Source organism: Acanthochromis polyacanthus, chromosome 7 (assembly GCF_021347895.1).
Source record: "Acanthochromis polyacanthus isolate Apoly-LR-REF ecotype Palm Island chromosome 7, KAUST_Apoly_ChrSc, whole genome shotgun sequence".
In the NCBI taxonomy this organism is placed as follows: Eukaryota; Metazoa; Chordata; class Actinopteri; family Pomacentridae; genus Acanthochromis; species Acanthochromis polyacanthus.
The window spans coordinates 10,068,821-10,092,392 of record NC_067119.1 but is presented as its reverse complement, the minus strand read 5'-3'; the positions used below and the strand labels follow the sequence as shown (position 1 = coordinate 10,092,392).

General features: G+C 38.8%; 2 protein-coding genes across 2 annotated transcripts; both read left to right on the top strand.

The window, feature by feature from the left end:
• The first annotated feature begins 763 nt into the window (after nt 1–763).
• Nucleotides 764–3,405, top strand: LOC110960458 (interleukin-1 beta). The gene is made up of 5 exons (XM_022207703.2): nt 764–1,047; nt 1,245–1,480; nt 1,758–1,922; nt 2,407–2,540; nt 2,781–3,405. The coding sequence occupies exons 2-5, from the start codon at nt 1,261–1,263 to the stop codon at nt 3,000–3,002; spliced, it is 741 nt and encodes a 246-aa protein (XP_022063395.1). The 5' UTR covers nt 764–1,047; nt 1,245–1,260; the 3' UTR covers nt 3,003–3,405.
• An 882-nt stretch (nt 3,406–4,287) lies between these two features.
• Nucleotides 4,288–23,299, top strand: ckap2l (cytoskeleton associated protein 2-like). The gene is made up of 9 exons (XM_022207697.2): nt 4,288–4,464; nt 6,432–6,498; nt 6,603–6,657; nt 6,949–8,150; nt 8,951–9,146; nt 11,552–11,710; nt 12,782–12,842; nt 14,960–15,122; nt 22,687–23,299. The coding sequence occupies exons 1-9, from the start codon at nt 4,425–4,427 to the stop codon at nt 22,994–22,996; spliced, it is 2,253 nt and encodes a 750-aa protein (XP_022063389.2). The 5' UTR covers nt 4,288–4,424; the 3' UTR covers nt 22,997–23,299.
• The last annotated feature ends 273 nt before the right edge of the window (nt 23,300–23,572 follow it).

Below are 23,572 nucleotides of genomic sequence, written 5' to 3'. Positions count from 1 at the left end.
TACAGTGTGAGGGTTTCTCTTTATTACTGTCACTAGACTTTCCAGGGATATACTCCATTTACATACTAGTTGTGTTGCCATAACTAAACTTTAACTGTAGATGCCTGTAAATTATAACATTTTCTTCTTTGAAAATGTATAAACATTACTGTGAATTGCAGACATATATCGTAAACAGCAATCACAGAAAACAGGAACCATCAGTGACCTTTAACTGATTATCAGGGTGTGTGCTTAATCTTTTAAATCCTGAATTAAAATTGGCCAACTCTGTTTAACATTTAAAAAATACATATAGCACTAAGCATATAGAACAATAAAGGTTATTTACTCAAAGCCGGTAACATATGACAAAATTGAAGTCTATTAAATAGATTGTAGAAGCCAAGGAAAAATAATTAACTTAATGTAACAAAAAAAATGTGTAGAAATGATTTGTGTAGCAGTATTAATGTAAAGCATTCTGTCATTAATTCATCCCAGTGTAGTAGATAATTGAAGAATCTTAAATCAGAATTGAAATCTAATGTTTTTCTGTTGTTGTTTTTTTTTTTGCAGCAAAGCACAACAATGTTTTAGTTTCTCTTTAAATTTGTGGGTTTTTTATATAGCAGTTTCACTGAATTTGTTTTCAGGCTTTTTATGTTATAGAATCAGAGAAACTGTTCTTGAATTACTTCATTTCTCACTTTAAAGTGCTTCAGTGGCAAATATAATTAAAAATGTAAATAAAAACAAAACTCTATTGACTACAGTCACTCCTCAGCAGTATGTGTAATACTACTGTTCATCTTACCACGTTCTCTTGTGTGTGTCACAATCTCATATTTTACTAGAGTGAAGTGTGACTACAGTGTAAGTACAGTATTTCATCATCACAGAGGATCACAGCGACATAATCGTAAAGACTGGCCCACTTCCTGTCTACAAAAAAGTCCCTCCGTGAATGCGGCGAGAGATATAAAAGCCTGCAGGTCAGCACAGGCAGGCAGAACAACACCGACAGCCAAGCAAACAATACAGCTTCTGATCTACAGGCTTTAACAGGTAAACTGACTTTTCCCTCACAGTCTTGGCAGGTTTTAAACAGGATCTTTGCTTTGCTTTGGGACACATTGATACGACAAGACAGTTTGTTTAGCAGAGTTTTGCTAGGCAGACAGGCAGATGTGATATATTAATGGGAAATAATTAACCTGTATTATTTCAGTAAACATTTTATGATACATTCTGTCTCCCTGCAGATCTTTTTAAAAAAAAATGGAATCCGAGATGAGCTGCAACATGAGCAATATGTGGAGCCAAAAGATGCCCCAGGGACTGGACTTGGAGATTTCAGATCATCCTGTCACCATGAAGCGTGTAGTCAACCTCATCATCGCCATAGAGAGGCTGAAGGCCAGCAGGTCGGAGACGGTGCTGGGCACTGACTTTAGAGATGAAAACCTGCTCAACATCATGCTGGACAGCATCGTGGAAGGTAATGACACAGGAAGGAGTTTATTTCCACTCTATTCTGTTAGCACGCCATAAATGAATTGAGTTTTATCTCAAATTCTTAAAGCAGTAGCTGTCATCTATATTGTTTATTGTGTCACTGGAGTCACTGATAACTCAGTAAACATGAACCGTCTTCAGAAATAGAATGTTTAGGATTTTCTGTAAATAGAAGTTGAATCTAACTGCCCTCAGTGATTTAAGAAGATAGAAACCATAACAACAACATAACTAACCAGACACGCTTCTTTTCCTCTCAGAGAAAATTGTGTTTGAGAGAAGTGGAGTCGCACCAAGCCAGTTCAGCAGAACTGCTGTGCACCAGTGTGACGTTACTGACAGTCAGAAGAGGAGCTTAGTTCTGGTCCAGAACAGCATGGAGCTCCACGCAGTGAGGCTGCAGGGAGGCAGTGACAACCGCAAAGGTAATTGCATGTGACATTTAAATCTAATGGTTTGACAGACATGCTCTGGGTCATTGCAGATATTTGAATTTAGAGATTAGCATTTTTTCCCATTTGTGTACTGTTTGCTTGATTTTTAATTGAAACATTGCCAAAAGATCTTCAGAGATGACAGAATAAATTTCCTAAAATTTCCCAAGATTACAAGTCTCCTTTGAACACTGCAAACTAGACACCATTCTGTAAGACAACACACACTGATTTTGTAATTTAAACTTTGACTGCAGTGTAAGAGGCTCAGAACCATCAAGTGATGAATTTTACACACTTTTAAATGCAGTGGAATTGAAATATAAAGAAGCAGAAAACGGTAATGACATATAATGGATTTTTGACAGGCCTCAAACTTTTTGTGTGAATTCAAACATGCTTTCACCAAAATGTACAGAACGTTTGTCTGATCGCTGACATTAAAATGAGTCTGCATCCTCTATTCCCTCCTCAGTTCAGCTGAACATGTCCACCTACATACACCCTGCTCCCACCACCGAGGCCAGACCTGTGGCTCTGGGCATCAAGGACACGAATCTCTTCCTGTCCTGCCACAAAGAGGGCGATGAACCAACCCTGCATCTGGAGGTAAAACTACACAAATCTCACATTAAGATGAAACACTTTGTAGTACTGAGAGCAAAGTCACATGACTAATGTCATAAAAATGAACAAGGACTAAGTAAAGCTGATCTGTCAGATCATCTAGGTTGTTATTATCTAAAAAAATGCTACAAGTGTATAGATTAATTTACATTTTAATATATCCTTTGAGGCATAATGTTGTCCACTGTGAAATCTTCTGACATGGATCTTTTTACTCCTCAGGAGGTAACGGACAAAGACAGTCTGTTGAGAATCGGCTCAGAAAGCGACATGGTGCGGTTTCTCTTCTATAAACGGGACAGCGGACTGAACATCAGCACTCTCATGTCTGCCCGCTACCCCGACTGGTACATCAGCACAGCGCAGCAGGACAGCAAGCCGGTGGAAATGTGCCAGGAGGTCGCCCCACGCTACCGATCCTTCAACATCCAGCGTCAGAGTTAAAACCTGCCAAAGACACACAGAGTGGATTGTGGATCTGCATGTGTAGGTCAAGTTTGACCATCCCAGGAAAACATCTCTGCATTGAAGAGTGTATAATATACTGCACTTCAGCTATTTTAAAATAATCAACAACAATGAAGAAGCAGGACTATGTGTTTACTGTATGTACAAAGTACAGAAAGTGAAGTGCTTAATGTATTGACATAGTCAAGTTTCATCACAAGGTGGCACTATTGTGATGCCTAGTGAGCGTCCTGTGTATTTATTTTGCTGAATACTGTGGCACAATGCTAATGCTTTTATGTATTTATTTATTTATCTATTTATGCACCATTTTAATCTACTTACTAACAATTGTTTATATAATGTGCAGTGAATCCCAAATAAATTATAACTATGCTAATTCTGTGTTTGATGTGTTCTATTATTATTAGAATTTGGTAAATGACTCAACTCAAGGAGGGATAAATGACTTCATAATACACAACAGACTAAGTTATATCCTCAGAGGCTAGTACTGTAGTACTTGGTCGGTTTCCGACCTCCTTGACCCTTACGCCCTGAATAGAGCTTCCAGGTCAGGCCAGCAAAAACGACTTGTCCCAATAGCCCAGTACAAAACCCATGACGACTGTGCTTTCCATGCTCTCTCACCAAAACTGTAATACTCTTCCTCTGCAGCTGAGATTGGTCGACTCCTGTGAAGCTTTTATGAGGCAGCTGAAAACTTTTTATTCAGACAGGCTTTTGGTTGTCTTGTCAGCGCTTTATGTTATTTATTTTATTTAATTTATTGTTTTTGATGCACTGTGCTTTAGCTGTTGCACTCCTGTTTAAACAGTTTAATACCTTTATCATTTTTTTTATTTTATTATTGTTGTAAAGCACTCTGTGATTTTGTATCTGTGAAAGGTGTTATATAAATACATTTCATTTACTTACTTACATTGTTTTAAAAACATCACTTTAAACAAAAAACATTCTTACTACTACTACTGATCCTAATAATAACAAAAAATGACAAACTTTAGTTATACAACTTTTAATTTAATTTTATTTTATTATTTTTTTTACAAAAGTTACATAGTTGCTTCTATGCACTGGAGAGACAGGATTCATACAAAGAAACAAAAACTACCAAAAACAGTAAACGCATTCATAAAAATGAATCTCCACATACTGTCTGCACGTATTTTTGTTTACATGTTTTTGCGCAGGCGTGCTGATCTTTTTTGAAAATTTAAATCGTCCAATCAGAGAAGCGGAGGCGTTTCCTCGCGGTAATTTTAAAACGAGATTTAGGAGCTCAGTTGTTATGGAGCCCGTCTAACATATTGTAAATCGCCGCGATAAGAGCGTGTTTTTTGAACGAAACTGGACAAAGCTGAACGAAGAAAACGGCTTTTATTTCAAAATATAAACATGGAACAAGGAGAATCCGTACCAATACTTTCAAGAAAAGGTCGGCGTGCTTGTTAAGTTGTTAACAGCTAGTTACGTTTGTTAGTGTTAGCTACTCTTGGTTAGCTAACAGTTAACCGCTGCTAAAGCTAACGTTAGCCCGAAAACGTTACCTTACATCTAGTGGGAAACTCGTCAGATAAATTAGTGATTGGAACGTAAATGGGACTACGATGAAAGGGCTTGTTGAAAGTTATAAGCTGATATTAGTACTGGTCCCATAGATGTATAACGTTATGCGGACGTTAGCCACAAACAGTCTTAAATATCACGTTACTTAGTGAATAAGCATTTGTAACGCATATTCAGCAAGAAATATAATAAAAAACAAGATGAAATCTTTCGTTCCCTGCCCATTTCTTCATCTTGATGATATATACATCTGTGGGTACTGCGGTGTTTATCATGTTTTGTGAAGTCTCAGAACGTGGCTTCAGTCCTAAATCAAGCAGCATCATACCACAGGGTATCTGCAGGCCTGGGAAAAGTTTAGAAAAAGGACTATTAAACAGTATTGGCATTAACTTTTAGTTGCTGCTGTTCTACATCTCTAAACTAAAAGCGGGATTGGTGAGACAGTTGATTGGGCAGCTGTTCACAACTTTTTTTGCCCAGTTTGAGCCAAAACACTGTCGATTCTGCTGTGTGACAAGAGATGTCATCATCATCTCACAATTTGAATTCAAGCTTTTACTAACAGCAAGGATAAAATAAAATAGTCTTACATCCATAACTGGATCCAGATTATTGTCATGCATAACTATGACATGCAAAATAAAAATAAATAAATGCACTTATTTAAATATTTTAGGTTTTATAGGCCCTGCTGATTCCATCCTGAGTCTGCCATTAAATTGCTTTTTTATATTATATTAAAAAGATGGTGATAGTACGCTGCAGCCTGATGCTAGGATTACGGATATGCTGTTGTTATGTATGATAGGCATCATTATTTATGTAGCGAATGCATTACTAAGTGGGTGCTTTTGACTAATTACTGCCAAATAATTTGCCAAACTCAAGACATTTCTTCTTGCTATTCTCTGTTAAGACCTTTAATTACATACATTTTAAAATAAGGGGTCATTTTTCAGCCATGAATCACTGAAGAGATCATTGCTGTGCATGCACACAACAGCAGAAGTACTAATATATCAGGGTCAGGATATGGATATGTTATGGAGTTGTTTTTGTGATTTTGATCCCTGTGATAATTGCATCAAGACCCAAAGTAGATCTGAATAGTGTCAGTAGTCCAGTAACTGATCTGCTCGCCTCTGATCATTAGAACTGAAAGTGGCTCACAAAGGTTTATCTGCATCTTAGAAAACTGTCTGTTGTTTTCTTCTCTGGTGCATTAGTCAGGGGGAAAAGTTACAGTTCGGGAAGTTAGGACTCTCACACAGAGACTATTATCTGCTGTTCCAAGTATTTGTGCTTGGTACCTTGCAGGACAGTACAGACAGTGAAAAATGTATAGGACCATGTTAGATTTTCCTCAGCATTTCCTAGCTTTGTAGGCCACCTTATATATGGGTTGCTGTACAGGTGCATTTAGTCTATAATTATGAAGCCATTATCAGTGCGATTTTTTTTGGTTTGTTAGAAATATTTAAACAAATGATCAAAATTGTTGCTGATTTTTTGCCTGTAAATCTGCTTAGAGCGTAATATTTGGCACTACTATACATTCTGTTTTCCACACTTGACAAGAGTTTTAATTGTGCTGCAGCTAGATGGCAGTAAGTTTCTCTGGATTTGTGTGTTTGGCATTTTAGACGCTTCTAAAATCTTCAACATCAGTTGTGGGTATTGTTCCAAAGAGTTACAGTAGAAGTACAGTATGTCGGTGGATAATTAGGTCCACATTATTTTAGTTCAGTGGCAAAGTATGACATTTAAACCTGAATGTAATGGAAAATGATTCACTGAGCCGATGTTAAATTCCTGTTTAATTTTCTTTTACAGAGCTACGTAAGCAGAAGTTGATGGAATACTTGGCTGCAAAAGCAAAGATGAAGCCATCAAATCCTGTGTAAATGTGAAACTAAAACTCTGCATGAGATCTCAGTGTGTTTTTAATCATTTTTTGTTTTTTATTTTAAAGGGCAAATGAATTAACTAAATTTTATTCCTCAGGCCAAACCTCCAAGAAGACTGTCAGGTTAAGAGGCCTGTGATGTCTGCAGTAAAGGTAGGGTGTGGGTTTCTGTATAATTATGTGTGCCTACAATATGTGACTGATACTTCTCTCATTAAAGAGCAGGAAAGCCAACATTCTTGCATGGGCATTTTAACAAACAAAACAATTACAAAAGAATGACGTAAATTGACTTTATGCAGAGATGGCCAGATAGTCTATCTGACTTGTCATATTGTTTTGATTGTGTTTTGTTAATGTGTCAGAACTGCCCCAGAGGTATTATTTACTGGAATAAGGCTGTTACTGTGTTGCAGTGTTTTTAAATTGTTTTTCTTTTCTCAGGTTGTTACTGGAAAAGAGAACCAAGCTCCAGTTGAACGATTCAGAGGTAATGGCCCGAAAAGTCATACTCTGAATGCTCTGTCCAAACAAGACCCTGACAGAAGAGCATTTGGTATCACGAACAAAGCGAATGTAAAAGGCAGCATACTGAAAGGACAGCAGAAGGCTGCTCATTTGTCTTCAAGCAGTGGCCCATTGCAGACAAAACCTAATCTAAACCATGCTCTCACTAGAACATACTCTGTTGTGTCCTCCAAATCCAACCTGAACACAGCGACCCATCTCAAAAAGCAACCACACACAGGAATCCAAGCTTCAGGCAAAGCCCCTTTGAATTCAGCTCGTACAGCTGGAGCAAAATCAAACAGCAAATTCCGCCTCAATGCTGCCTCATCAGGTCCAGTGAAGACAGTCAGTATGAGGATGAGTTTTGGCCCGCTTGTCAAAACAAAAACAGGACTGATACCTGCAGTGACTCAGCCAAGGACCACCAAGTCAGACTTAACACACACTTCTGCCACAGCAGCTAATGCCACCACCACCACTACTCTTGTTGCTAAGAAGGTACGCTCCAGCACTACATCATCAGTCTGTCTTTCCCAGAGGTCTGCCATGGTTGTTACTTCTACTGCAAGAGCTGGGAGTAAACTTCAAGCTCAGACCAAGTCTAACTCTAAACCACTTCTTGGTAAACATTCTCAGCCGTCTTGTAAGAATCAGCTGTCAAGGGGGCTGAAATCAGGATCCACTTCCTTCAAGTGCACAACAGCACCTTTTAAGCCCGAGGCAAGAGTAGCAACTACCAGATCAGTTGGGGAACCTGCAGACAGGTCCACAAAGCTGAAATCTGGAGCTGTAGGGCAGAAAAATGCTGCCTTCCAAACCGCCTCAAAGCTAGTGAGCAGGTGCAATTCCAGAGCTGTTGGTGGGGTAACGGGAGCTGTTGTGACCAACCAGGGAAGGAAAACCAAGACGAGTAAAGAGGCAGACTGCAAGAAGAAAAGCTTTTCAGAAAATGCTACGTTACCACGCACAAGTACAAAACGAATAGGTGCTCCAGTGATGTCACAGACGATGCCCCAACCTGCCAGAACCATCAGCCTTACCAGCCAAACCACAAACACAAAGACACCAAAGGTCCTGGTCAAGGTCCTTCCCCAGACTGAGGGAAAGAAACTGACTGCTGCCCAGGAGGACAGACTGTAAGTAAAACACTACAACTACTGGTAACTGCATAGCATGAATTCATTACAAGGTGCCATTCAGTCACGACATTTCCACTGCAGTTCGCTGGTTTAAAGCCCCAGTAGCTCAGACCGTGTTGTATGTGACGTAAAAGAAAAATTGCCTTTAGGGCTGGGTGATACTTCCCCAGTATTACTTTGACGTGGTTAAACTTTTAGCTTAATTGTATGTCAGTAATGTGTTATTACTCTTATGGTTTTTCATATCTAAATGAATCGCTGTGACTAAGCTATAGTTAGAAGTTTGTTTGAGAATAGTTTTTATTTGTGTTACATATATCTGTATGTAAGGATAAAGCGGTGTATAGAGGATGGATGGATATCTGTATGTATTACTTCTTCATCATTATTGTAATTACTCTCATCACCACCGCTTCTTTAATGATATCGCACAGTCCTAACTGGTTCATTTATTGATGAATATTGCTATTACATTGTTGATTCAGGTTACAAATTTGGCTTTTAAACATACCTCACTAAGTTACCCAGTATCTTACCAGTATGTTTAAAATAAACAGATACAAAATAACAATATGCTTGCATTCAAAATGTGCAGCGGGTAGTTAAATGAGATGATTTTTTAAATGTGAAGTTGAAACTAAGACCTGTTTGCCCAGAATATGGTAACAGCGTCAACCCTGGCTAACTTTCGGTGTCTGTTTACTTCTTTCATATGAGGCCAAAACTGAAAAAAACGTAAAAGCATACAGGCAAGTAAAATGTTGAATTTTAACTGTGCCATGTACTTTGGTCTCAAGGAGAAAACTTCAGAAGTGGCGGGAAGCCAAGGGGATTTCCTACAAACGTCCTCCAATGCCAGTGAAACCTGTGGTCAGGCGCACTGTGTCCGTGCCTCAGCCTTTTTGGGCGTCCATGAAGGAGGAAGATGAGGCCCACTCCCTCATCTACGCTGTGGACAGATCCCTGGCTGACTGCATTAAGTTGCTTGTAGAGGTACATGGAGTGAAAAGAAGCAGTTCTTGGCCTTTTTAATCTGATGTAATCCCCCACTGTATATTAAATCTCACTCAAAGTTATGTGCTTGGTGATTGTTTGACTGTTTACTTTGTAATTGAAGATGAGGTGTACTCAGAATGAACTGGTTTGTCAGACCTCTCTGAAGAAGAAAAGTTTTCAAACCTGCGAGATTCTATATATGAAGGGTTGACATGTGATAATCATGTATATTTTGCACACTTTCTCTAGGGGCTTTCTTGAAGGCAGTCATAGTTTTTCGCTTGCTTTTCCACATGAGAAGTGAAAGAAATATTTGCGTAAAGACGAAAAAAGAGATTCAGAGGGAAATTCAGTTAGTGCTTGCATTTGCTTTTCTCACATGCCATGTCCAATCATATCATGGCGTGAAGTCAGATTTGGTCTTCCAGTGATGACTTTGGATAGCTGTGATGGGGAAGGCTTTCACACACACCATACATGATATAGCCTAGCCGCACTAGACCCAGCTCTGAAGACACAAGGGTCTAGTTACCCTCAGCAGGGAGGGAGGCGGGCTAAAAGGTTGTCTATCAAATCACTCTGCAGCAATTGGGTAGGTATACAACCAATCAGCGCAACGAATAGGCTGACGTAGTTCCTAAAGCGCCGGAAATCAGAGGATGCGGGAGTCCGGTGAAGCCTTATTTATACAGTCAATGGGTGAAGCTCAAGTATATTAAAGACATGTTAACAGAAAGATTATTCAGAGTCTGTGCTAATGGAGCTTAACGACTGTTGTCGTTTTTGTTGTCGACCCTGGCAGAGAATTAAATTCGTTGCCGTGGGTTGTCTAGCGCGGCTAGGCTAGTTGTTTCCGGTTGTTTCTGTCAGAATCGTTGCGCCTCTGTTGTCACTTAGCAGTGTTTCCCCTCCTATATAAACGACGAGGCGGCCCGCCTCGCTGGAATAGGCTATCGCCTCATTACAATTTTGCCGACATTGCCGCCTCACTGGTCCGCACCAAAAAAAAAGTAATGCTAAATATTAGAAAGCATTGACACATAAGTCCGGTATATTCGCCGCTGAAATCAACAGAATGGCAGCCTTTTCTCACCGTAGGTGAAGACAGCAGACACATCCCTGTTGGTCGGTAACACTCAGTTCTCGTATGACATCCCGCGAGTTCGTGTGTCAAATGTCGGTCGTTCCGATTGGCGAACAACGAGCATGGCGGACAAGAAGCGGCAGCGCTCCATAATTTCGTTTTTCGGGGCTAAAAGCAGGTGTGTATCACAGACATATGTCAAATTAAGTATCAAAACTATAGCATGTCATCAAAATAAAGTGAGCAACGCAGTGTAGGCATCGATCTCGCTTCCTTTACTGAGTTTGCTTACTGTTTTGTTGTCCGTGGCGATACGAATTGACAGTGACTGCAAAAATGGCTCCCGTTAAAACATTTAGGCACAACAAAGCCCGTTCTCACGAACGAGACAAATGATTTCAACGGAATATAAAGTTCCTAGTTTCTTTTGATAAAATGATTTATAGAGTGCCCGAAATTATAGCATTCAATGGCAAAACAACTTCTGTGTTCAAATTCTAGTTCTGTGTTCAAAAAGGTAACAGTTTTGAAAACAGAACTAACTCCTTCAGAAAACCAGTTGTTAACCCAGAGTTGAAGTTTTCTTTCACATTTTTAAGTAAAATGAAGGTCATGACATAACCTTTTTATTATAAATAAAAATGAAGTGGGAATTTGGTACCTAACATGTAGTTGTTTTTAGAAAAAAAGTAAAAGTCCCCTCTTGATTCCAGATTCATGTCCTTTGTCATCTTTTTCAAATTTGTAATAAGAACTGATGTGGCTTTTTGGAATGGCTTGTGGAAATCTGACCAGAATATAATAGACTGGACTAGTTGACATGTTTTGATCGCAAGGACAAGTGGGTTTTTATTTGTCATATTTTCTCCCTATCACTAATTTTTAGAAAAGAAACATGAAAATTTTATTTAATTTAGTTTTTGGAAATGGCTACAAATACAACAAAATGTGCTCCAAATTGTGCCAGAATGCCCCATTTTGCATCTTGATTTTCAAAATTTTTCCGGGGGGGGACCCGGACCCGGACCCCCCTAGTTGCTTCACGCCTCCGGCGCAACCCACCACCTCACAGCCATTTCAACCCAGGGGAAACACTGCTTAGTTACGCCCGCCTTCTGACTCTACACTTCATGGTGATTAGTCCGGCCAGTTTTAGGAGCATCCAACCTCGAGCCTTTCCGAGGGTAACTAGACCCACCCTGGCAGAGAATTAAATTCGTTGCCGTGGGTTGTCCAGCACGGCTAGGCTATACATGATAAGCATTATGGTTGAAATAAATGGATGTCCTGATTTTCTGCGTCTGTCTCACGCCTACAGGGTTGTGCTCCTGACAAGGTCAAGGAGGTCCTCTCCCGGTTGCCGCCGGTGTCCCAGAAGTTTGCCAAGTACTGGATCTGTCGAGTCCGTCTGATGGAGCAAGAAGGCAGCCTGGACGTTCTGCCCATGTTTGAAGAGGCTGTTCGCATTGTGCTGGAGGTAAGACATCCATGATATTCAGACTTTAAAGCTGCTTCAGTCAGAGATTTTTAAGGTTTACTCTGTGGAATTTTCTAACATGAGGATGTTCACATTCAGTGTTGCTCACCAAAGGGATGTGTTGATCACATTTTGTTCCTCATAAAACACTCTCAAAGACAATTTAAAAAATATTTTCAATCCAACATTGTTTATTGGTTATTGAGCGAATGCACAAATAGCATCACACAAGCATGCAGCTTGTTTCTGCTCATTTCTGACAGCTGACTGGGTTTTGTTTCCTGAGAGACCAGGACAAGCAGGAAAACGCTTCTTCCATTTTGTTTACTGATGATCAGCGTCATAGGTGACCGCAAACCTATGGACATGTGTTTGTACGATTCAGTTTTCATTCTTCAGAAGGGGTCTTTTGGGGGTAAATGTTTCCAGTTAAGGGTCTGTGTCCCATTATCTGAGATCATTGGAAAAAAAGCATGTCAATTATGCTTGAATAAATAAGAACTTAACTAACATGACTAGCTGAAAAAATTATCCGTGTTTGTAAAAGCAGTTGCAGTTCTTTGTAATTTTCCACTGCCACTGACTAATACCTCTCTGTGTGGGAGCCATAAGTTCATCACGTTCTGATCTAGTTTCTTTGTGGAAAAATACTAGTGTACTCAAACGTGTTTATCTTAGAAACACCAGTGCCAGTGTTTATCAGAATCCATCTATATCTCTGCAGTGAGATGTCAGCTGTAGTTTCTTCACCTTGTCAATCATGGCAGCATAAAGCAAATATCATCCTCATGTTGAGTGAGGTGGGATTTCAGGTGAAGTCTTATCTAGCATGAGCAATTACACGACTGGAACTTTTCCATTTTCCTGCCGTCACTCAACACTTATCTTAAGATAATCAGGATATGGGTTGCTACCAGCCTGTCAGTTAGTTTTCAATGTGGGTTTTTAATTTGTGCAGCCTGTCTGTCTACAATTTTACAAAGCAGTTTCAGTGGCTTTAGCATGAAATTGTGCAAATTTGACTTGAGGTGGGCATTTGTGTTAAATTTCTGTGCTTCTGTTTTATTCCAGCCAGTGGATGAGCTGCGGACTGTTGTGTTTGAAATTCTGAAGAAAAAGGACGAGATCCAAGGTAGCCGTAATCACTTTGATTTCTGGTTTCAATACTGTTATTTTTTTTTAAGTCACACATAAGGAAAATAAAATCAGATTTGCCTGCAGCCTGAGTGTAGCCAAAGTTAGGCATACTGTATGTTTTTATTTATTTATTTAATGTTTATTTAACAGGGATGATACACACGACATTGCCACAACGGGAAAATGTGAATGTATATCGGACGTCTAGCTTCAGCTAATTTGCAGTCTTTGTCCCTGGTCAGGATTTACAATAAAATTAATTATACAGAATACAGATACAATTTTACAAATAAAATAATACAGTGAATACAATCAATGAGTGCCACAAATAAATAAACACAGTTATAGTAAATTAAAACTAAAACACAAATTACATTTAACATCAGTACTGATAATTACTTGTGAGAAATTAATGTTCACATTTCTGCTGCTGTTTAAGCCACTGTTTAACTTTTGCACTGAACTTTTTAAGTTCTGTTTGAGATTTAATTTCAGATGGTAAGGAGTTCCATAGGTGTACGCCTTGCACTGAAAGGGATGACTGCCCAAATGTTGTCCTGCACCTTTGGATTTTACAGTTTTGTTGTGTTATGTTCCTAGTTTTTGTCCTACAACTGTCTATCTTTGTAAAGTTCTGAACCAATCACTTGTGGAGCCAGTCCATTCAAGCACTTGAACACAACTTTCAGAAAAGATAATTTTATAAAATTGGAAAAAGTCAACAAATTATATTTCTCAATAATGTTGCAGTGGTGCCATTTTTGTGGCTTCTGGTCTAAAATTTTCAAAGCTTGTTTATGAAGTGAAAATAAAGGCTTTGTAGTTGAGTCTGTGGCCTGGCCCCAGACAGTGATGCAATATGACAAATGAGAAAGAACCATGGCATGCAGATATAAATGAGCTGCCTTGAAGGAAAGACATGATCTGATAAGTCTAAAGCAGTTCAGACTGGTTTTCACAGTTTTAGATATCTTCTTTGTATGTATATCAAACTTAAGTTGAGAGTCTAAAATTACTCCTAAATATTTAAAATTATTTACCACATTTATTTATTTTGCATCAATAGTGATGTGAAATTTATCTAGAACTTTCTTTCTTATTGAAAAGCACATTGATACTGTTTTTTTTTGTAATTAAGTGTTAAGTGGTTCCTTTGTAACCATTCTAAAACACTGACCATCTGTTTGCTTAAGATCTCTGAAGCTTGATGGGTTTTTTTTACTGAGACATAAAACACTGTATCGTCAGCATATATTTGGCATTCAGAGTCTGTACAAATAGTAGGTAAATCATTTATATATGAACAAAAAAGAATAGGACCTAGGACTGATCCCTGTGGCAGGCCAGTCTTACTGTACAGAGGAGATGTTTTCACATTCTTTAAACGAACACACTGTTGTCGATATTCTAAATAGGAGCTAAGCCAACTAACAGCAGTAGCAGAAAATTTAAATTGATGTCTCAGTTTGCTAACAAGTATTTTTTGACTTACAGTGTCAAAGGCTTTCTTCAAATCCAGAAACACTGCTCCAACCACGTTTCCCTTGTCAAGTGAATATTTTATTCTCTCAATGAAGTGACACAGTGCCATCTCAGTTGAAAATTTTTTACGAAATCCAAATTGTTTTGGATGATAAAACTGATTATTTTCAAAATGGATCATCAATTGATTAGCGATAACCTTTTCAAGTACTTTTGACATTACTGGGAGAATTGATACTGGTCTATAATTACTGGCATCAGTTAATGCACCAGATTTATAAACTGGGGTAATAATAGCCATTTTAAAGCTTTGCGGAAATTTCCCTTCTGTAATAGACAAATTTATCAGAATGTTTAGAATGTAATGAGCTAAATATGTTTCTGTTGGAGACCGAAACTAAGCAAAAGGTAGAGGGAATATTTGCACATTTGCCTCCAACTCCAACTGAATAATCTGTATCTGCTACATGTTTTCTGAGGTGGTAACGTTGTTTGTGTTTGCAGCTTGTTGGCCAAAAAATTGAATCTAGGCAGCTTTACCAGAAGTGAAATCGAAACAAAATGTGAACCATTACAGTGTTTTTTTAATAAATAGTTTTGCTATAACTCAGATTTTCATGTTTTTGCCAGCTTCTAAAGAAAATGAGAAAGAGGATGAGCACATTTCAACAGCTGAAAGCACTCCGGAGCGTAACAACAACCCATTGGAGACACCGAAGCCTGTCAGGGCGCTCATCTGTGGAGAGAAGGGAGACTCGTCAGTAGTCAAGTACAAGATCACAGCAACTCCTGGGTAGGCTTGAATTATTTTTACAACGCCTGGCAACTAAATATTTGGAGCTCCTCCTTTCCTGTCTACTTCTCACCACCGGTTGCCATCAGTTAAACCCACTGGTGACACCAAAACCAGTCAGGGCATTCATCTGTGGAGAGAAGGGAGACTTGTCAGTAGTCAATTCCAAGATCAAAACAACTCCTAGGAAGGCTTGAATTATTTTTACATGCCTAGCAACTAAATATTTGTAGGTCCTCCTTTCCTGTCTACTTCTCTCCACCAGTCACCATCAATTAAGGCAAAATGCCAAAAAACAAAACAAAAACAAAAGACGACTGTTTTCATGCAAGACAGTTTCTCATATGTGTTTCTGCTCAGTTTGGACTGAGTACAAAATATTTTGCTACTAATCCACAACTCAAGTACATGGCCGTAGCCAGGTATGAGGTCAGCGAGGTCTGGACCTCACTTATTTTTTCCGAGTTTTTTTTTTTTTCGCCAAATATGCCCAACTGAATAAAACATAAACTCATAAAAACTTGAAACCTCTCTGTGAAACGTGCTTGTAAATTGTAAATTGTGGTAAACATCCATGGGCTTTGTGTTCTGTTTGTGCCTGTGTGCGTGTTGCGGTGAAAAGCTGTTTGATCAGCTGATGCACGTACCCGCAAATGCGTCCTGTGACACGCTTGGCAGCGGGCCAAACCCCGTTCAAAAACTAGTGTTTTTATTATTAGCACTTTGTAGACCACATCCCCGCCCATCTACACCAAGGTGACCACAATATATTTTTTTAGATAATTCGGCACTCGTTCGGCCTGTCAGATCATCTGATCAAAGAGTTTAATTACTTTTATCCACAGCGGAGAGCGTGTCCGGCGCTTTTTTTTTTTTTTTTTGATGAGCGCCTGGCTCATCAGACAACATACAATGTATGTTGAAGATATTTCTAACCTTGCCAGTGACGACTTGTGTCTGTGAGAGGACATTCTCAGCCATGCGAAGACTTAAGACATGGCTTAGATCTACCATGTCCAACGACAGACTGACAGGCCTGGCGATGATGCATGTGCATCAGAAAGTGGAGGTGAACCGGGAGAATATCCTTCGACGGTGGGATGCCTCTGGTCACAGGAGGATTCAGCTAGCCTTTGATGTAAAAAGTTGATTTGTTTTTTTGAAAAAATATACATTTTTGTTTGGAAAATGCTGATTTCACATCATTAAAAGATATTTAAACAACAAACATCTTGTGTGACTTGTAGCCTAAAAAAAATATATAAAAATAAATATTTTTAAAAAACATTGAAAAATTTTCGGCGCGCGCTTTGCGCACGCATCATGGACCTCACCTATTCCAAAATCCTGGCTATGGCCCTGCTCAAGTAGTTGCTGCATTGTGTGCTGCAGTTGCAAGATTTAAATCCTAAAGAAGAAAAAAGGTGTAAATAGTCATAGAATGTAAAGCTCTTCGATAAACAGGGTTCAGCTGCACAAGGACAGTCAGCGTTTACTTCTCTGCAGGGAGCTGAGCTCGATACTTAGTACTGTATGTGAGCCACGTGTTGATTATCAATCTTAAAAGACATTTTTATTTACACAAATTAGGGTAACATTTAAAGTTTTTATGGCAGTTTAAAAATCGAAGAATAAGACTGATGATTCCAAATGAGAAATTAAAAATCAAAAAACTAACATCACACCAAAGCACTAGGCAGCTAAAATTATAATGAAACATATACAACAAACAGGACATAATACAGAATAGAACACTAAAACTAATTCAAGCTCAAAGTTAACTTCACATAAAAGCAAGTCTGTTAAAGTGGGTTTTTTAGAAGTGATTTAAAGGAAGCTACTGACTCTGCAAGCCTTATGTCCTCAGGCAGGTCGTTCCAAAGTTACGTTAGTATATTACCAGGTAAGCAGCTAAGAAAACACAACAACCGTCCTGTTGTTCTGTGACTGACATGTTTAGCTTGTTTTTGCCAAGACGAGTGTGTCAAAGTATTTCGTTACCGTTGGTTCTCGCCAGGGCATTTCGCTGTCAGTTTAAAAGATTACGCTGTGATTAGGGCCGCTACGCTGCCTTTCAAGTTGTGGTATTGTGTTTTGAGCATATTTGCTTGCGTAATATTTCCATATTTATGTGAGAAAACTTCTTTCTTGGGGCAGTTGGTGCTGTGAAAGAGAGTTATTTTGACAGATAACGCAATGTGCATTTGTTTTTATCGACTGGGTGCCTATCTAGGTTAATTTATGTCTCCCCACCTCAGCCGTACTTTCCTGTTGATTGACCCGTTCCCGTCTAAAATTAAGGGTCGCTTCCAATCTCAGGGTTACAATTAGCATGTCTCGGTTGTTTCCGTGATGCCATATATGGTGAATAGTGACCTAAATCAAGAGCATTTGGAGCATCTGCGTGACGCTCATTGGCTGACATCTGGGCCGGCCGCTCGCGAGATTTAATTAAGGCTATTGCGCGTGAGCATAGTGTCGGACCGTCCCGACCTGCCGTTACACTGTTAAAAAAATCCTGGTGAGAACCCTGAAATGGATGCAATCGTCATGTAGCCGGTTTTTGAATCTGCTGATATTTTCCACAGCGGTGAATTTGAGACAGGCGTCAACAAATACTGCCTGCACATATTTTAACTTTTAACCACCAGCAGCTCTCTACACCTTAACTGTGGAGTCACCAGGGTTCCATTGTCTTTGGTGCTCCATACAGTCAGAAAAGTGACTTTTACTGTCACTGCCGTGCTAAGACCATGATGTTTGTCTATTTTACAGTTTCACTGTGCAGCGATGGTGTCTGAGCAACACATACAAAAATTCTTGCATTTACATTAATTTCAGACTAGATTTATTATCTTAATCTAAATTGATGCTAATTCCACTCCAAGAATTTCTTCATATTGTTTCTTTTAAAAGATGTTTATTTTAGGTTTATATTAATTCTTTTTCTTTAATTTTAGTTAGATATTGAAGGTGTAGCAGCCTTTAACCCAGTTTAAAGGCCACTGTGGTGAGGATGGGATGTTACTTCTGGACGCGTGCTCCGGGCAAACAAATCCAACAAAAATGTCCTCTACACAAATTCTTCTTTGGATATATCAATCCGTTTATTCCTTTAACCATTCTCAATTTAGGTAAAACATTTCCTTTAACGCTGAAATACAAACAAACCAACAAACCTGTCTGCCACGCTGGCACGGTCTAAAACTGTTTGCTCTCCATCTCGCACACCTGGCCTAATTACCTGGAGCCCAGCACCCTAGCTCCCCCTACAGATCAACATGAACTTAACATATGGCCAGTACATAGTACAAATAAAGAAACATAATAAACATAAATAAATAATGATTCCAACAGAAGGTATGCAGTGTTTTGCCAGAGGATACTAAACTAACAGACATGCTGATCTATTCCTCAACACTCTGCATCTTTTTGTCTTTCTAATGTCTCCTTATTCTGTTACTATTATTTCTGAAAAAGTAAGAGTGAGAAATATATACAGGTTCTACTGCTGCTACTCCTACTAATATACATACTATTACTACTACTACTATTAATACTACTACTACTCCCACTAATATTAATACTGCTATGACTCCTACTAATATTAGTACTACTACTCCTACTAATATTAATACTACTACTGATGTTATTATACTCCTCCTAATATTCATACTATTACTACTCTTACTAGTATTAATACTACTGCTGATGCTGCTGTTTTACTAGCCTTTTTCAAAGTTTTTCCTTCTGGTTTATTCCTTCCAACCACCAGAGGCCCTCAGTGTCCCTCAGTGACGTCCCACTTTGTGAATTCAAGTTCCGTTTTGTTATTCACTGACATTTTTGGCCTTTTGTGTCACCTGCACACCGTTATCTAATCAGCCCACTCCATGTATATACACACAACTTGACTTTCCACTACTCAGTTTCCAGATGACCTCAGTATTGCCTGCTAGTCAAGCCTTCTAGTTCAGCGGTCCCTCGTCTATTGCGGGGGTTACACTCCAGACCCCCCCCCCCGAATCCACGAAGTAGCCCTCAATACACTCTTAGAAACCCTTCCCACTCTCTTATAAAGACTTTCTGTGCTCTTAAACCCTTTGTACACTCTTAAACCTACGTAATTTTAACAGCATATAAAATTTTATCTGGGTGCTCACCGGTGAATATGCTACAACTTAAATGATGAAGATGATGATGAATTAGCTGTGCAGTACTGATGACGATGAGATGAATGCACAGTGCAGTGAGAATGGAAAGGTCATGATGCTGAACGCTGCTATAGACTGGAGACAGAGGAGACTGGCGCTACTGTCGCTGAGCCAATCAGCACCCAGCGCTGTACGCTACGCATTTGATTTTGGATTTTTGTTTCAACGGAAACTGAGTGCATGACGCAACATGAGACTTTGATGAAAGTGTTACGACATGACTGCAAATGACGTGGGGAAACTCAACTGACTGATGTGAACTTTAATGATTTGCGTCAAGCTAGCGTAATTAAGCACCAATGAAGAAAATACATTGTCAACTGAATATTATAACCACATAACAAATGTCTTTTATTGTACTCTTTTAGTCTAAAAATAAGGATTTAACTTTAACTCACGTGCCGCAGTTTTTGCTGTTTTGTTTCAAATTTTTCATCATTACAATATCAGGGTTTCTGCAGGGCATTAAAAAGGCATTAATAGTCCTTAAATAGATTTTGTGAAAATTAAGGCTTTAAATGGCATGAAAAATCATTAAGTTTGATTCTCGGTGGCATTAAAAATTGTTTCTGCCGTTTTCAAGAAAAATATTTGTTAATAGTGATATATAATTATAGACTGCGATTTGTCAGATATGTAAATCTGCATAAACATGCCGAAGCATTGTGATAATTGCTCCAGCCGGTCAGGTACAATTGCCAAAAATTGCATGTTTGGAAAGTGGAGGAGAGATCTAGGAAATGGGGAAAACGCAAATTCCAGCAAAAATAGCAAGAAAACATGGAATTCAGACAATGGCTAAAGGCCATGGGTTGTTTGGGGTGGTTTCCGGATTCAGAAATAGTGAAATGTAGGAACAATTTTCATTAAAAAAAAATATATTTTACAAGAAAACAAACCCGTGTAATTTGTTGAGTTCACAGTTACGACAAATTTTTACAGTATACCATTAAAATGGCATTAAAAAGCATTAAATTTGACTGGTTGATATCTGCAGAATTTCTGAATATAATGAATGAGCCAACCTAATAATTATTATAATATTAATAACTTTAATGCTTTGCATCAAGCTAACGTAACTAAGCACCAGTGAGGGTGATAAATTATCAACTGAGTATTAAAACCACATAACAAATATCTTTTATTGTACTCTTTTTAGCCTAAAAAATTAGTTGGTCATAACTCAGCGTGCAGCAGTGTTTGCATTTTTGTTTCAAATTTTTCATCATTACAATATAAGGAATGAGCTAATCTAATAATTACTATGATAATAATTATAATAGATTTTATTTGTAGCCAACAGCAGATTTTAAGAATTAAAATGTCTCCTAAAAAGAAAGATTTTGAGTCCCTTTTAAAACTTTCAATAGTCGGTTATCTGCAATGACAATCTTTTTTTTAAATTTCTTAAGTGGAAAATAGAAAATATTCTTCTGTTTCGGAGAATGTAGATGATATCTCACTGATCTGCTGGACGAACACTCTTCTTCTTCTTCTTCCTCCTTTCCTTTCGGCTTTTCCCTTCAGGGGTCACCACAGCGAATCAATTGCCTCCATCCAACCCTGTCTGCTGCATCCTCTTCTCTCACACCAACTACCTTCATGTCCTCTTTAACCACATCCATAAACCTCCTCTTTGGTCTTCCTCTAGGCCTCCTGCCTGGCAGTGGGAAACTCAGCATCCTTCTACCAATATATTCACTCTCTCTCCTCTGGACATGTCTGAACCATCTCAGTCTGGCCTCTCTGACTTTATCTCCAAAGCCTCTAACATGTGCTGTCCCTCTGATATATATCCCTCAGGATATGATCATTTCTGATCCTATCCTGCTGGACAAACACAATAATCTGTATTCATTAAATACTGAGTTAAAGCAAATGGTCAGTGAGCAGGATATTATTTCATTTTAATACTCTTTTAATATGCTTTCTTCTTATTTTTAAATATTTTTTTATATTTTTTAAAATTTTTTAGGCTAAAAATGCTTGTTTTACTGCAAAAATAGTTCAAATACTATATAAACATACCTAAATACCGCAAAACTCGCGATACCAAATACAATTTAAAAATCCATGATACAGTGAGACCGTGAAAAGTGAACCACGATACGAGGCACCGCTGTGTTTCTGCTTCAAGTTTGTCTTCCACAGAATTCATGAATGATTTTTTCTGTGTATTTCTGGCCTTTGTCTTCCCATTAGGCCAAATCACTAAACCCTAAAAGACTTGAGGTCAAAGCTGTGGGGCTGAAGATCACGAGGACTCGAAATGGTGTCCAGGAACGTGACACGTTGTTGTGACAGTGCGCATTGTTGGGAAAAAAAAGCTGGCCATTTAAAATGTCGATTTGTGTTCCATTTGCTGATCACTTCCTGTTTTGTACATTACAGTGTTTACACATTCTAGCAAAATAACCACAATAGCATGCAGCCTGATGCTGTAACTTGCAGATTACTTCCTTACACCATTCACCCTGGGTTTGTTTTGACGTGAACTGTGGACAAGTTCCTCAAGAACGCCTCGCAGAAAAGGCAAAGACTGGCATAGTAAAGTTCAACGGTGTAACGTCTTCGACCACCACTGCAGGCGGAGGTTCTCTGGTGTCTGAACTCTGTTGTGAAGCATCACTTACATGCATCCAATGAAAGCATTTCTGAATTTTTCCAGGCAATGTTTCCGGATTCAGAAATAGTAAAATGTAGGGACAGTTATATATAAAAATATTAGTTATTAAAAAAATCTTTTACAAATAAATACAAGCCAGTGTAATTTTTCTTGACTTCACGGTCATGGCATAAAATTTTTTACAGTATAACATTAAAAAGCATTAAATTTGACCGGCTGATTTCTGCAGAAACCCGCTAATGATGCATAACTTCAAGCACTGATAGAATCAATATAGGTGACTTTTATAAAAATTCACCTCCTGTATAGTGAATGGAAAAAATAACCACAGAGGTCAGAGATTTTTTTGTTCAAGGTTGTGATCATGTTTGTTTCTGCTGTAAAGTTATTTTAACCTTGACTTCTATGGAGACACTTTTGGAGTTGGCCTCATGTGGCCGTTTGAGGTACTTCTCCCTCATCTTTCAAGGTTCCCGCCTGGCAAGAACAAACCATGAAGGCTGAGCGTTTAGAAACTGGGGTGCTAGCCTGCCCGCTTTTTAAATCAGATTTCCATAAATACAACTCGCTTTTTCTTTTTCTACTTCCTTGCGTCTTGGGTCAGTTAGGACGATGTGTTTGTCTCTGAACTCTCACACATTTAGCGATGATGATACAGAAAAGCCACAAGTGTTTCTTGCAGATTGGATGAACTAAAATGGATTTTGTTTCTCTTTTCCTTCAGGTGCCCTCCAAGCCAGCAGAGGGAACCGGTGAGGGTCAACGGCCAGGAGGTTCGCTTCTTCACCCCGGTTAGACGGTCGGTGCGAATCGAGAGAGCTTCAGTCCGTTACCCCGCGTCCCTCCAGGACCACGACCTCTGCGTGAACTCCTACAACGACCTGATCTCTGAGGAGGATAAAGAAAGAAATGAAGAGCAGGCTGGTGGGGAGGCCAGCCCGTCTGTTAGTGACACGCCAATGTATGTCTACAGGGAGAACGAAGCGCTTCAAGATAAGGTGCTCATCCAGCTCTTCTGTGACGATGGCGTTTAGCCTTATTTGTTCAGTTCATCACCAATTTACTGCTGAGACAAAATATCTTCAACAATATGTGTTTAAGTGTATGTGCATACTCTGGTGTTGTCAGCTCTCAGAAATGAAGGAGAGTTTCATCCCTACAAAGATAAAACCTGACGTTTTAGGGAATGGGTTGGTTTTATGAAGTTAGGTATTTTTCACGCTTGCTTATAGAGAAACTGTTGGGTTTATTTTTCTTGATACTTGTTTTATTTTATGTCTTCAAATAATGCAGTGTACATAGTGATGTAAAATAAATCTTTCAAACCTCTAACCACACTCATACATGTTACGTTACCCTTGCCTAGCACAGGAACAAACCTGCACAAAACGGTGATCGTAAAAACAAAAACCAGAATGAGTTGTTTGTCTGCTGTGCTTGTTGACAGAGTTGTTTGTCACACACTGGTGGAATGTGACCATGCATGCATGGATTGAATTTTTGCTTCAACAGAAACTGAGTGCATGCTGCAACAAGAAACTATGATGAAAGTGTTACGATAGAACTGCAAATTGCATGGGGAAACAGAAATGACTGATGAGAACTTCAAT

What these genes read in the sequence shown, in the direction of transcription:
- ckap2l (XM_022207697.2), top strand. Translation starts at nt 4,425, where the DNA reads ATGGAACAAGGAGAATCCGTACCAATACTTTCAAGAAAAG. An exon ending in ATGAAGCCATCAAATCCTGT is followed by an intron (nt 6,499 to 6,602) that starts GTAAATGTGAAA and finishes TTTATTCCTCAG; the next exon opens with GCCAAACCTCCAAGAAGACT. An exon ending in CTGTGATGTCTGCAGTAAAG is followed by an intron (nt 6,658 to 6,948) that starts GTAGGGTGTGGG and finishes TTCTTTTCTCAG; the next exon opens with GTTGTTACTGGAAAAGAGAA.
- LOC110960458 (XM_022207703.2), top strand. Translation starts at nt 1,261, where the DNA reads ATGGAATCCGAGATGAGCTGCAACATGAGCAATATGTGGAGCCAAAAG. An exon ending in GCTGGACAGCATCGTGGAAG is followed by an intron (nt 1,481 to 1,757) that starts GTAATGACACAG and finishes TTTTCCTCTCAG; the next exon opens with AGAAAATTGTGTTTGAGAGA. An exon ending in AACCAACCCTGCATCTGGAG is followed by an intron (nt 2,541 to 2,780) that starts GTAAAACTACAC and finishes TTTACTCCTCAG; the next exon opens with GAGGTAACGGACAAAGACAG.